This window comes from Bos indicus x Bos taurus, unplaced genomic scaffold (assembly GCF_003369695.1).
Source record: "Bos indicus x Bos taurus breed Angus x Brahman F1 hybrid unplaced genomic scaffold, Bos_hybrid_MaternalHap_v2.0 tig00479030_arrow_arrow_obj, whole genome shotgun sequence".
Taxonomy (NCBI): domain Eukaryota; kingdom Metazoa; phylum Chordata; class Mammalia; order Artiodactyla; family Bovidae; genus Bos; species Bos indicus x Bos taurus.
The window spans coordinates 1-15,535 of NW_020868278.1; the positions used below are offsets into that span (position 1 = coordinate 1).

General features: G+C 37.4%; 1 protein-coding gene and 1 non-coding gene across 2 annotated transcripts; one reads left to right on the forward strand and one right to left on the reverse strand.

Moving 5' to 3' along the window:
• Positions 1–4,283: 4,283 nt before the first annotated feature.
• Positions 4,284–14,550, forward strand: LOC113889433 (centromere protein I-like; the record flags this gene model as incomplete). Its single annotated transcript, XM_027536095.1, is given in 8 exon segments — positions 4,284–4,401; positions 4,489–4,553; positions 7,519–7,613; positions 10,833–10,968; positions 12,093–12,217; positions 13,680–13,728; positions 13,845–13,938; positions 13,941–14,550. Coding segments are annotated over 8 exon segments (1,038 nt in total), but the record flags the coding sequence as incomplete, so codon positions are not given.
• TRNAG-CCC lies at positions 5,342–5,413 on the reverse strand. Its single transcript has one exon. It is a non-coding gene; the product is annotated as a tRNA-Gly (tRNA).
• Positions 14,551–15,535: the final 985 nt, after the last annotated feature.

Sequence of the window (15,535 nt, forward strand, 5' to 3'; positions counted from 1 at the left end):
CATCAATTCTTCCACAGTCAGCAGTAATTTACAGTCCAGCTCTCACATGCATACGTGACTACTGGAAAAACCATAGCTTTGATTATACCAACTTTTGTTGGCAAAGTGATGTCTCTGATTTTTAATATGTTGTCTATGTTTGTCATAGCTTTTCTTCCAAGGAGCAAGTGTCTTTTAATTTCATGGCTGCAGTCACCATCCACAGTGGTTTTGGAGCCCAAGAAAATAAAATCTGTGACTGTTTCCACTTTTTCCCCATCTATTTGCCATGAAGTGATGGGACTGGATGCCAAATCTTAAGTTTTGAATGTTGAGTTTTAAGCCAGCTTTTTCAGTCTCCCCTTTCTCCTTCATCAAGAGGCTGTTTAGTTCCTCTTAACTTTCTGCCATTAGGGTGGTATCATATAGATATATGAAGTTCCTGATATTTCTCCTGGCAATCTTGATTCCAGCTTGTGATTCCTCCAGCACAGCATTTCACATGATGTACTCTGCAAGTAAGTTAAATAAGCAGGGTGTTGATAAATAGCTTTGACATAATCCTTTCCCAATTTGAATAAGTTCATTGTTCCATGCCTGGTTCTAACTGTTGCTTCTTGACCCGCATACAAGTTTCTCAGGAGACAGGTAGGATGGTCTGGGAGTCCCATCTCTTTAAGAATTTTCCACAGTTTGTGTGGATCCACACAATGAAAGGTTAGTGTAGTCAATGAAGCAGAAGTAGATGTTTTTCTGGAATTCCCTTGCTTTCTCTGTGAACCAACAGATGTTGGCAATTTGATCTCTGATTCCTCTGCCTTTTCGAAATCCAGCTTGTACATCTGAAAATTTTTGGTTTACATACTGCTGAAGCCTAGCTTGAAGGGTTTTGAGCGTTACCTTGCTAGCGTGTGAAATGAGCGCAATTGTGTGGTAGTTTGAACATTCTTTGGCATTGCCCTTCTTTGGGATTGAAATGAAAAGTGACCTTTTCCAGCCCTGTGGCCACTGCTGAGTTTCCCAATTTGCTGACATATTGAGTGCAGCACTTTAACAGCATCATCTTTCAGGATTTGAAATAGCTCAATGGAATTCCATCACCTCCACTAGCTTTGTTTGTAGTAATGCTTCCTAAGATCCGCTTGACTTCATATTCTAGGATGTCTGGCTCTAAGTGAGTGACCACACCATTGTGGTTAACTGAGCCATTAAGGCCTTTTTTGTACAGTTCTTCTGTGTATTCTTGCTACCTCTTCTTAATCTCTTTTGCTTCTGTTAGGTCCTTGCTGTTTCTGTCCTTTAATTGTACCTATCCTTGCATGAAATGTGCCCTTGGTATCTCTGATTTTCTTGAAGAGATCTCTAATCTTTCCCATTCTATTGTTTTCCTCTGTTTCTTGGCATCATTCACTTAAGGCTTTCTTATCTCTCCTTGCTATTCTCTGGAACTCTGCCTTCAGTTGGGTATATCTTTCTGTTTCTCTTCTCCTTTGCCTTTCACTTCTTTTCTTTTCTCAGCTATTTATAAGGCCTCCTCAGACAACTACTTTGCCTTCTTGCTTTATTTTTCTTTGGGATGGTTTTGGTCACCGCCTCCTGTACAGTGTACAAACCTCCATCCACAATTGTTCAGGCACTCTATCAGGTCTAATCCCTTGAATCTATGTTTCACTTCTACTGTATAATCATAAGGGATTTGATTCAGGTCATACCTGAATAGCCTAGTGGTTTTCCTACTTTCTTCTTCAATTTATGCCTAAATTTTGCCATAAGGAGCTCATGATCTGGGCCACAGTCAGCTCCAGATCTTGTTTTTGCTGACTGTATGGAACTTCTTCATCTTTGATTGTAAAGAATATAATCAGTTTCATTTCAATATTGACCATCTGGTGATGTCCATATATAGAGTTGTTTTCTTGTGTTGTTGGAAGAGATTTTTTGCTATGACTAATGTGTTGTCTTGACAAAACTTTGTTAACCTTTGACCTACTTCATTTTGTACTCCAAGGCCAAACTTGTGTGTTGCTCCAGGTATCTCTTGACTTCCTACTTTTGCATTCTAATCCCCTAAGATGTAAAGGACATCTTTTTTAGTGTAAGTTCTAGAAGATATTGTAAGTCATCATATAGAATGCTTCAGCAGCTTCTTCATCAGTGGTTGGGACATAGACTTGGATTACTGTAATATTGAATCGTTTGCCTTGGAAATGAACTGAGATCATTCTGTCATTTTTGAGATTGCACCCAAGTACTGCATTTTGGATGCTTTTGTTGAGTATGAGGGCTACATTTCTTCTAAGGGATTCTTGCCCACAGTAGTAGATACAATGGTCATCTGAGTTAAATTTGCCCATTTCCATTCATTTTAGTTCACTGATTCCTAAAATGTTGATGTTCACTCTTGCCATCTCCTGCTTGACCACGTCCGATTTACCTTGATTCATGGAACTCACATTCCAGGTTCTTATGCAACATTGTTCTTTATAGCATTGGACTTGACTTTCACTACCAGGCACATCTACAACTGGGTGTTGTTTCCACTTTGCCCAAAGCCTCTTCATTCTTTCTGGAGCTATTTCTCTGCTCTTCTTTGGTAGCATATTGGACACATACTGACCTGGGGGCGTTCATCTTCTGGTGTCATATCTTTTTGCCTTTTCATACTATACATGGGTTCTCAAGGCAAGAATACTGAGTGGCTTGCCATTCCCTTCTCCAGTGAACCATGTTTTGTCAGAACTCTCCACCTCATGACCCTTCTGTTTTGGGTGGCCCTACACGGCATGGCACATAGCTTCATTGAATCATGCAAGCCCCTTTGCCATGACAAGGCTGTGATCCATGTGATCATTTTAGTTAGCTTTCTGTGGTTATGGTTTTTGTTTTGAAGGCTGTGGAATTGTAGTTCTTGCTTCTTCTGTCTGCCCTCTGATGGGTGAGAATAAGAGATTTGTGCAAGCTTCCTGATGGGAGGGATTGGCTGTGGGGAAAACTGGGTCTTGCTCTGGTGGGCAGGACCATGCTCAGTAAATCTTTAATCCAATTTTCTGCTGATGGGTAGGGCTGTGTTCCCTCCCTGTTAGTCACAAGCAGTGACCCTATGTTCTTACAATCAACAAGCATTTTTTTGATTGCTGAATATGTTAAGCCAGTTAATTATTTGGCCTGGGTAACCCTGAGTTGTACTGTTAAGCTGCTACTCAGGTATCAGCATGGACAAGAAGCCTTTACTCAATCTGGGTTAGATGTTTGTTTCTTTGTGCTCCCTTGGCTCTTCTGTGTTTTCCTGTATTGTGGTATCTTGAAGCATCTGTTTTTCCACACATTATGGGCTCCAGACAGGTGGGAACCATGTCTAACTTTTCTTCATGTATGGGTGTTCAACTTGGTACCTGGTGCAAAATTTAAAAAAAAGAGATTCTCAATAAATGTTTGTTGAATAAATCTTAAGGATTTTATATGAAACCATTGAATTAGAAGTTGGGTATGGATAATGGTGGTGAGAATAAAAGAATTAATTTAGGTTGAATTTTTAGATTTTCTGCTTGGGAGGATGATGATGGAGTATAAGAAAAAAAGCAGGCTAAGAAGGAAAGATGTATTTGGTTTAAAAGATGCCTGTGGAATATCTAAGAGGTTCAGTAAGCAGTTAGATAATAAGTCTAGGGATCAGAATGAGATTTGGGCTGGAAATGCAGAAATGTAAGACTCCTCATGATATAGGTGATGGTTTTAGCTGTGTTATAGACGTGATTGTTCAGAGAATTCATGTCTGAAAAGAAGGTGCAGAATAGAGTCTTGGTGCATGCCACTATTTAAGACTCAGGATGACAGAATTAAAAGGGAAAGCCCTGGATCCTTACTCACTGGTGAAAACACAAGCAGCTAGACACTCAGCCCTCTCCAGATGGTGTTGCCCAGAGTTCAGGTTTGGTCTGTGGCTCCTATTGAAATTCCAGACTTACTGTGCAACTTTATGGACTATTCAAGTGTCTGCATGTACTCCAAAATAATAGTTTCATTTATCTTGAAAAATATTTCATAATTTGATTTCTTACCTTATTTTTAGTTGGTGAAGTTTTATGGTATTTGAAAACTATGTTGATAAAGATGTTAAAGTATTCAAATATTAATCATCTGGTTCTTTTTAGGAGAAAGTCTGATACCTAACCCAAGGCTTTTAATTATATTTATGACAAAAAAATTAAGAGTAAAACAACTATTGCACAATATAAATTGTTGTTTTGAGTATAGTTATGACTGAAGAGCTCCACGTAAGATTTTACCATCAACTTGTGTTATAGGAGGGGTTTTATTCCTGTGAAGCATTCCTGTATAAGAGCCTTCCTCTCTGGGATGGCCTCTGTTGTCGATCACAGTTCCTTCAACTTGTGAGCTGGATTCCTTTTAGTAGCTTCTCTGGTATGTATCATGAAAATTTGGAGCCATTTAATTGAGTGTAATGTTAATTAAAAGAATTGAATGATGTTTTTCTTTTCTGATTTTTAGAGATGAAGCCACTTCTTTTTGACCATCTTTCACGGCTTTTCTTTACATCATCTATTTTTTTCAAGGTAAAAAAAAATTGTCTTAGTCTATGGCTGGTGGTACACAATTTCAAACCCACATTACAACAGTAGTTTTTTAATAGGATTCACTTGAACCTGGACCTGAGATGCTCCGTTACTCAAATCAAAGTTAATGTGTAGAATTTTCTGTTTTTAAGGTTTTGTCACATATCATTTTCCTGAGCTGTTTCCACTTGTGGCAGATGATGAAGTGAATGAACAGGTGGCAAATCAGTATTAAAAACAAACTAGGAAATAACTTAAGCATACTTAGTTTGATTGTTGTGGTTGATCGTTTTGTAGATACACTTTTTCATTTCTCAAATATATATTGAGTACACACTATGTATTATAATAGTCATTTTCTGTTAATAAAATTGTTCTAACCTTATATAATAAAATTGAAATGTGTTACTATTTTGAAGTGTTCTCCAAAAAAAAGACCACTGTGGTTTACAGGAGTTCTATCTAAGTTTGAGAGCCACTTTCTTATAGAATGGTTATTCCTATTCTAAAAGAGTGACAGTATAAGTAATGTTCCTTTGTAATTTTTTTCACCTTAAATCATTTATTGTTGGCCACATTTACAGAAAAAATATATTGTCCTGATTAGTGTTTATCCTAGTCAAATGGTACTTTATTAATTGCCTATCCCAAACTTCTAATTCAGTTATTCTTTTTTTTTTTTCTACAATATTTATTTTTGTTTATTTGGCTGTGCTGGGTCTTAGTTACGGCACGCAGGGTTTTTAGTTGCAGCATGTGAACTCTGAATTGTGTCATGTGAGATCTAATTCCCTGACCAGGGAACGAACCTGGGCCCCTGCATTGGGAGTGCAGAGTCTTAGCCACTGGACCACCAGGGAAGTCCCTTGGTTATTCTTTATTTTTCTCTCTTATTCTACCAATATAGAGTACTGTTTATCTGTAAATATTAGATTAAACCATCTGAATAGATTTAATCTGATAGGTCAAAGCTGTTTAACAATTGGCAGTTTCATATGTTCCAGCCTTGCAAGTATACACTTATAAACACATGCATATATTCATATTTGAGAGTAGGAGGTGGAGAGAGGAAGGGAAACAGACAGTGGGCCAAAGACAGAAATCAAGGAAATACTTACTACTTAATTCTCACTGAAAAGGAGAGTCTATAAAGGAACATTTTCAAGAAGTATGAAAAGAACCAGGAGAATAGTAGTTCCAAAGGAACAGAGAGACACAGGCTATCAAGAAGGAGTGAAGGGCTAATGTTGCCACATATCCCAAGAGGGTCCAGAAAGATAAGGACCAAAAAAGTTTCTTTTAGAATTGATAATACAGAGGTCTTGGCTACCTTTGTGAACAGGTTCAGTGGAGTGTGGAATAAAAACCAAATTGTGGAGCTTGAGGAGTTGATGAGAAATGAAGACAAGACAATGAGTATTGACTGTGTTTCCAAAACTTTGGCTAAGGGAGGGATAGAGAAAGAGAGCTATAGTGGGACTTTGAATCAAGGGAAGGTGGTAATTTTTTTTTTGTCCCCAGAGTGAGAAAAACCTGAATATGTTTATAGATAGGATAGAAGGAGCCAGATGAGAAGAGAGAGAGGTTGAAAATGGGGGAAAGATGGGGGATAATTGACAGTGCAGGGTTTCAGAAAAAGCATGATAGTATTGATTTAAGACTAGGTAGAGTGATTTTCCTGAATGGTGGTAAGGGGTTGGGAGGTACTACTGTTTTCTAAGGTTGAGGACAAGGATGTAGAGATAGGTGGACATAGAGACATATTTGTATAATTTGAACAAAGAGCAAGAAATTGAAATACTTTTTCCTAAAAATGTTAAATTTCTCAAAATAAGTGCATTATAGAGGACAGAATTGAGCAGGGAGCTTAAAGAGGGTGTTATGTGAAGAGAACAGCCATTAAAAAAATGGGAGAGAGAGACAGCTGATTGAAGAGAAGTATGGTAAAAGGATCACTGGGCTTCATTAAGGACCCAGATGAAGTTGGAGACCATAACTTAGGAGTGGTGTAGAGCTGTGCTTCTCAATCTTTTTTTTTAAACCCATGCCGCCTTCTCATAAAGATAAAAACCTCATGCCTTCCATTAATATGGAGGCTGGATGCGATAGAGTAGGTGAGTGGAGATTTTCTGAATATGACATAGTAATATTGAATATCTTTCCATATTAAATTAGCACCAAAATAGATTATTTTAGATGATTCCAAGTTTGATTTCAACTCAAACATATTTATAATCTGAATGTGAGGAATGTCAGTTTCTAAAAAAATATTAATTGAACTCTTCAATGAAGTAGCAATGAGCACTGTATCACTGCACATATTCAAGTAGTATCTAGACCGTTAATTATTAAGGATGTTTGAGAAAGATTTCATGTATTAGGTTTTGGGATGGTGTGGATTGCTTTCAAATTTGTAGATATTACAATTTATCCTTACAAGTGTTCCAGGCACACTTGTTTCAAGACTATATTGTTTATATGTGAGTAAGTTCCTGGGATATCAAGGCAAAGCCTGAGAAAGGAAAACTATAGAGTTGTTTTCCACAGTCATAGAAGATACATTTTATGACCAACAAAAGAATAAATTGCAGTTGTAGACCCAAGGTGAAAAGAGTAGGAAACACATATCTGAAACAACATAAGAGGATCTTTGAGGGGAGATGATAAGAGGTGGGTGATGCTATATTTGATGATGTGATATATTATGAATGAATATAATTTGGAAAAACAAGAGTCTATTCCTCGCTGATAAGCTGGGGGCCAGCTTGTAGAGAAAATGGCAAAATAAACTTGTACTTGCATTAATCTGTTTTCTTGGAGACCGGTCAGGTTGGAGCAGCAGCTACAGGGTTCTGAATTGGATGTGGTTGTCTCCATAGTCCCTTCTGTCTCTAAGTCTCTGGTTTAGTCTGTTAGTTCTCAACACTATGGTGTAACTGAATGATTTTTTGTTTTGCCTCTGCAGTGTAGTATTCTTCAGTGTCTGAAAGAACTACTGCAGAATTGGCTGCTGTGGCTTTCTATGGACATCCATGTGAAATCTGTTAGGAACAGTCCTCTGTGAGTTATCTTATAACCCTCCACAAGAGTTGATCTGTGCAAAACTGCATATGGAGTTTAACGGTGTGACATGAAACCTAATTGCTCTATGTAAATACTGAATCGTACTTTTCTAAGGTTTTTTTTTTCTACTTTTCACCCTTCCCCACAATCCTGTGAGAAAGATTAATTCTTCAAGTTTTATTATATAAATCAGAAAGCAACCCCTAAGCCTCTAACGTTAGAACTTGCAACTTTGGCTTTCATTCAGTTTAGCTTACTTTATAAAATGTATTCTTGCTTATATGTGAAGTCAATTTTGATGATGGCTAGGAAAATCTGTTATTTTGCTGTAAAGATATTTTTTTGTTTCCCTGATATATTTTGCTTGTATACATTAATTTAATTTCACGTTATAATTTAAAAAGAGCCCTGAATTTCCATTATGTTCATTATTGTTAAATATAAAACCTTAAAGTGGAAGTCAAAGACTTAATTGAATTTCAAGGAACTGCCTAAACCAGGTTGCTTTGATTCTTTCTACCCTAGAGTCTTGGGTTCTCCTATATTCTTTTTTAACATTATTTTTTAAACTTTATATTATAGAGAATTCCAAACAAATTCAAAAGTAGAGAAAATAGTACAATTATTACCCTTATGTATGCATCATCCAGCTTCAACAGTTACCAGCTCGTGATTAACTTTTTTCTCATCTTTAACACCCTTCATGTCTCTCCTCCTTTGTACTAGATATTTTTTAAAAGCAAAACCCAGATATCATTTCAGCAGTTGAAAAATGATATCAGTATAACATGTAAAAATTAATAGTTTATAATATGTTCTAATATCTAATCAGTGTTCAGATTCCCTATATTATCAGTCACATTCTTACTTTATAACATAAGGATCCCTTAGCTTCAATCACAAATACTTGGTGGTTATTTTGGTGAGATTAGTCTAGATCTATTTTTCTCTGTGTTCTTTTCCCTATAGTTATCTCCAAATTTGTTATGAGAATGGAGAAAACAAGATTCTTATAAGTTGCCTGGAAAATTTTTTTTTCTTCATATTCATTATTATAGTGCTTCCATGTATCATGTATGTCTGATCACTTTTAGAAGAAAATGAAGCATTAGTGAGTAGTGAAAGTATCTTGTAAAGCAGTGCTTCTCAAAATGTGGTTTCTGGACCCGCAACATCAGCATAACCTGGGAACTTGTTGCTATTTAGTTGCCCAGTTGTGTCCGACTTTTTGTGACCCCATGGACTGCAGCACTCCAGGCTTCCCTGTCCTTCACCATCTCCCAGAGCTTGCTCAAATTCATGTCCATTGAGTCATTGATGCCATCCAACCATCTCATCCTCTGCCACCTCCTTCTCCTCCTGCCTTTAGTCTTTCCCAGCATCAGGGTCTTTTATAGTGAGTCAGCTCTTCGCATCAGGTGGCCAAAGTATTGGAGCTTCAGTTTCAGCATCAATTCTTCCAATGAATATTCAGGATTGATTTCCTTTAGAATTGACTGGTTTGATCTCCTTACTGTCCAAGGGACTCTCAAGAGTCTTCTCCAGTACCGCAGTTTGAAAGCATCAATTTTTTGGTGCTCAGCCTTTGTTATGGTCCAGCTCTCACATCCGTACATGACTACTGGAGGTAGAGCTCAGAAATATGTGTTTTAACAAATGCCTCCAGAATTTTGGTACAAGCTAAAGTTTGAGAACCCCTATCATAAGAAATTCCATTTGAATGCTTAATCTCTTCAAATACCTCAATTCTATTAAGAATAGTATATTTACATTTATAATCTTTAGCCAATTTGCAGTGTGTCTTAGGTACCCTAATACAGGTGATTTACAATTTCTGTACTTTCTAAAATTCCTAGGATCCTTTTTAATTAGTGTCATAAATTTTGAGAGGGCATTTAAAAAGGGGCTCTGCTTTCTAAAATTCTTAAAACAAATAAATGAACATAATTGTAGGTAACTTTGCTTATCTTAATACTACTTGGCATTATAAAATATAGCTCTTAAGTTCTCTATAATTCCTTCCATTTTGGAGACAGGAGTGTAATGCTATGTCTCCATCATATGACCATGTACCATAGAGGGAGTAAATTGTAGTTGTAGATAACAAGGAGAGGAGGGTGGGAAACTGTTCTCAGCAGTGGTTCTCCAGGGGGAATTTTTGGTTGGCACAGTGACTGGAAAGAGGATGCTAACATCTTTTAGTAGGTAGGAGCCAGAAGTGCTAAACGTGCTGTAGTCAGTAGGGAGTAGAAGGCAATGCTGAATGGTGAATTGTGTCATCTAAAATGCCCGTGGTAATGTCCTGTAGAGAAACACTTTCAAAGGATGCTGTTTGAGCAGTCATTATTGGGCAGATTATTTCAGACATATTTGTCAAGTGCTGCCAGAAATCATAAAGTACAGTTTTGCAAGTGACAGTCTGATTGTATGTATCCCCACCTATTTGAATGGTCTCTTAATCTTTTCCTGCTTGCTCTGCCACTGAATTATGTCATGGTGGTGGGTAATGGTAGAGTTGTCATCATTTCAAACTCTAAGACTGTATATGATTCATTTTTCCTTGTGCGTAGTCATTGTTGGCTATCTAGGTCTGAGGATAAAGCTATGAAATCACATTTCCCAGTCTTTTCCTAATCCAGTCAACAGTGGATTGTAGGACAAGGGTGAATGGATAGATAGATTGAACCAATTATATCCGTGTGTCATTTAAAGAGACATGATTCATTGATTTGGCTAGAGTATAAAATATCTAGATCTGGTTTTTACTAGAAGAATGAAAGATGCCAGAATTTTTACTCATTCAATTTAAAAATTGAATTCCAGTTAAAGTGAATATACTTCGACAGCATTTTTAGTTCAGAAATTCTGGCAAAACTGGTTTTGGATTTGTGTACTTAGAAACTAATTTTGCTGACTGCTGTGGTCCCTGGACATTGGTAATATTATCTAAAGTCTGGAGTTTAATCCTTTCTTTCTCTGTTATTTACTAATATTAGAGTGGTTGCTCAGGATATTCTATGAATTGGTCTTAGTGGTTCCCTAGATGGCTGTATAGTTGTAATCACTGTGGTTTTAAAAAAAGTGAGTTATACTTTGGAGCGCCGATCATTTTCTGAAATTCCCAACAACTTTTTACTGTATATTTAATCCAGCTTTACCTGGGAAATTGTGAGGACTTTTGCTAATGGATCTGCATGTCATGGTTTCTTGTTGCAGAGAGACAACTTTAGGTGGATCCATGAACTCTGTGTCTGAACTGATTCACTACGTAGGATGGCTGTCCACTACTGCAGTGCGCTTGGAAAGCAACCGTACTTTCTTGCTGCACTTTATTTTGGATTTCTATGAGAAGGTAGTACACATCCCATTTCCCCTACTTAGATTTTTGTGATAGCTGTCTGCTTTACTATGCTGTTGTTTAAATTTTATGTACAACTATTAAGTTGGGCTATGATCTTATTATCATAGTTAATTTTAGCTAATAAACTAAAGTTAAACATAGTTAATTTTGAAGTTAATGATTATATTCTGGCCTGAATAATTGACAAGGAGAAAAAGCAAATGCTTTTTCCTGAATTGCAGGTACCACTTTAATAGACATTCCCCTGAGTAATGCTAACCCTAGACAGAAGTCTGTCTTTTTGCTCATCCATTATAGATCTTTAACCCCTGGTAAAAAAAAAAAAAAAAAAAAAATATGCTGTTTCCTTAGCTCTCTACCCCCAGCTTTCAGCTGCCTTATTTCTGCCAGTACCTATGATTCTGGTCCTCTTCTGTTGTTTTGTAGTATTCAGCCTAGGCAGAACTGTTTCTAGGAAGTACCCACTAATCTCGGTTTTCCTGGCTTCTTCCCTTCACTGATACCTAGTTGTATTATATTTGGTTAGAAGATTGCTTGCTTGTTTTCCAGGTTGACAGCTAACTAATGTGATAAATCAGTATTTATGGGACTTAAGCCCACCTAGGGCTTCCCAGGTGGCACTAGTGGTAAAGAACCTGCCTGTCAATGCAGGAGACATACTAGATGGTGGATTCAGTCCCTGGTTGGGAAGATCCCCTGGAGGAGGGCATAGCAACCCACTCCAGTATTCTTGCCTGGAGAATACCATGGACAGAGGAAACTGGTGGGCTACAGTCCATTGGGTCACAAAGAGTCAGACATGACTGAAGTGACTTAGCATGCATAGGACTTAAGAAAGAAGTGTTCCTTTCCCCTTTCTCCCTAACTCTAAGATTTCTCCCCAAAAAAAAGAGATTTTAATAATAAAACCTCCAAGAAATAATCCTCTATCATAAGGTTACTGTTTGGTGAGGTACATTTTTAAGCAAAAGTTGTGGCTACCTATTCTGTTTATGAATCAGGCAGGACCATCCCTATTGTTATTGTTTATTCTCTAGTAATGATTCTTTGGGTGAAGTTTGTTGAGGGGTTCTGAGGAATAATTTATATACTGATGTTATCATTCTTCCCAAAAGGTGTGTGACATATATATAAATTATAACCTTCCATTAGTGGTGTTGTTTCCTCCTGGGGTCTTCTATCCTGTACTCCTCAGCCTGGATTCCAGTATCCTGAATCAACTGTGTTACATTATGGACAGGTATGAAGCCTTTTCCCCATTTTTATATCATAATTCCATCCTCATTTTCCAGCTATAAAATAAAGTATATAAATATACTACAGTAAGATTATATGGGCGTCCCGGGTGGCGCAGCCCACCTGCAATGCAGGAGCTGCAGGAGATGCAGGTTCAGTCTCCGGATGAGGAAGATCCCCTGGAGAAGGAAATGGCAACCCACTCCAGTATTCTTGCCTGGAGAATCCCATGGACAGAGAAGCCTGGCAGCTACAGCCCACGGGGTCTCAAAGAGTCGGACACGACTGCACACACCCATACAAGCTTATTATATATAATGCAGTAAAATATTCAGAACAATAAGATTGTTATCTATTTTTGCCAGGGCCTTTGGAAATAGGAAACCTGGCTTTCTTTTGGGAATGACCTTCCAATGTGGAACTATTTTAACTGTGTTCTTAAAATGTCAACATGAGGGACGTGTAATAAAAGAATTTATAGTTAAGGATCTTTTTGTGCAGTGGTAATGTTGCACTCAGCATTGCTAATTCTTGTTGCTGTGTTGCAAAGAAAAATTAGTCATTTACTGACAACTAACAACTGGTTTAAGTCTACATAGCTTCTTTGGTAAAAAGAACATTTTCTGGGAGATAAAGGGGAGCTATTACCAATTATATGAAACTGTAAGTATTAATTTCTGATACCTTCTAATTTTTCCACTTATGGACTGAAATTGCTCTTTTTAGGCCATAAGTGTAGACTCTTTTGGCATAACTTGTAAGATTATGCTAAGGTTTAAATAGGACTGATTTTGAAGCTGAAACTCCAATACTTTGGCCACCTGATGCAAAGAGCTGACTCATTTGAAAAGACCCTGATGTTGGGAAAGATTGAGAGCAGGAGGAGAAGGTGATGACAGAGGATGAGATGGTTGGATGGCATCACCGACTCAAGGGACATGGGTTTGGGTGGACTCCGGGAGTTGTGGACAGGGAGGCCTGGTGTGCTACGGTTCATGGGGTCGCAGAGTTGGACATGACTGAACAACTGAACTGAACTGAACTGAAATGTTCAAAAGCTAATTAGAATAGTTCTCAGTCAAGAAAAAATTATATTTTTAAGTTTTCCCTTTAGCCTGTCTACTGCACCTTTTTTTCCACATTAAGAAAATGTTTATGTATCAGTAGCTGCTTTTGAGACTCTTATTTTTAATACTGAAACATTAAAAACATTGCCTTTTGTTTTTTACTAAAATACGATTTACAGAGTCAAGGGCATATCTTAAGTGTACAATTCAATATTTGAGCCTCTGTCAATTTTTATTCTTTGAGGAAAATGTACCACAAAAGGAAAAAAATATTTAACTAGACAGCTGGATATTTGTGTATGTACATATATTTACATTTAAAATGTAAACTTTTGTTTATATTTACATAGGAAAGGCATTTAATGGTAAAAGTTTTATTCTGTTTGTTCTGTCTTTTAGGTATCATAAAAATTTGACTGCTGCAAAGAAAAATGAGTTTGTACACAAGGTATGGATGATGAATCTCTGTATTAAGTCACCAATGTAGAGATATAAGATCTATTGGGAATAAAAACGAAGGGAGAATAGGTGATAATGACAATTTTTTTTTTCCTTTCCCAATAGACAAAATCAGAGTTCAGCTTCAGCAGCAAGACCTATCAAGAATTTAATCAGTATTTGACAGCGATGGTTGGTTGCCTGTGGACATCCAGACCCTTCCAGAAGGATTATATATTGACCCTGAAGTCTTAGGAAATGCTTCAGTAGCAGAGTATAAAAAAAGTTTAAATTTAGTCCATCATCCTGCTTTTTTGAGTTATACTGTTTCCTTTCTGCTACAGGTAAGAATATTTAAACAGTTTTTAGATTTTCTGTGGGAGTACCATGATGGCACAAATAGGACATTTCATAAATTTAGTGTGTCTGAATTGCAAGACATGTGTTCAGTCATACTTTTTGAGTATCAGCTATCTTTTAGTTACTGTGCTAGGCTCTGGGGATTCAAAGTTAGTTTCTACCCACAAAGAGCTTGGGTTTGTGGCAGAGACAGATTTGTGAACATTACTGCAATATAGTTAGGTGAAATGAGAAGTACAATTGTGAGAAATAGGGGTAGGGAATATTAGTTCAATTCTATTTGGGTAGAGGTGGTGCCAGGTAAGAAAAGGGTACAGAGAAGTTGAAGCTTTGGTAAAATCCTTCTAGACAAGATGGAAAATGTAAGCTAGACAATATTATAATTAGAGTTGAAGTCTTAGCCAAAGACTGCTGATCTAATGGGTTGATATCAGTATGTAGGCAAAGGGGTCTTCTTAGGACTTTATCACCAGCCCTGTAATTTTCAACATTGTGAGTGACTTACCTCAAATGGTATGCATATATGTGTGTGGATGACACAACAGGATGGAATTACAAATACACTGATAGACTCTGGATTCACAATTCCCTGAACAGACTAGAGCATTAAGAAATCTAACAAAATGAAAAAAATGTATAGAATGGGAAAGATAGTCATTGAATAATTGTTTAATATATTCATGCAAGAACCAGGCACTGTGGTGAACAAGACACATCTAAGTATTGCCCTTATAGAGCTTAGAATCCAGTCGAGGAGGCAGTCATTAAACAGACATCTTACAATAAAGAATGATGAATAATATAGGGAAAGTACAGAGAACAATGAAAAATACACGGGTGTTTGACCCAGCTCAGGCTTTACAGAAATGATGCTGATTGGAGTTTTGAAGGATGAGCATGAGCTTGTCAAGACAGGAGTGATATTTGAGGAAAAGTGCAAAAATAGAACAGGGGGCAGTAAACTCTTCCTGTGGAAGACCAGACTGTAAATATTTCAGGCTTTGCAGGCCACATGGTCTCTGTCAAGATTACTCAACCTTGCTGTTGCAGCATGAAAGTGGCCATAGACAGTGAGTAAACAAATGGGCATAATTGCATTCCAATAAAAGTTTATTTACAGAAACAGGCATTGGACTGGATGTGGTTTGCCCTTTGTCAGAGCATGCTGTATTTGAGGAATTTAAGCAGAATTGTAGGGCTTGAGCAGGTATTCTAACCTGACTCAGCAGCAGAAGTACCCAGGGTACTTTTCCAAAGTATATGTGCTTGATTACTTGCACCCTGACATTTTGATTTACTAACTGGGGTGATATCCAGAATCTACTTTTTTGATATAAATATTTTGATATACAACACGAGTTGAGAGTCACTGCTATGCTTAGTTGAGACTCTTTGGGACCCTGTGGACTGCTGCCTGCCAGTCTCCTGTCCATGGTGATTCTCCAGGCAAGAAAGTG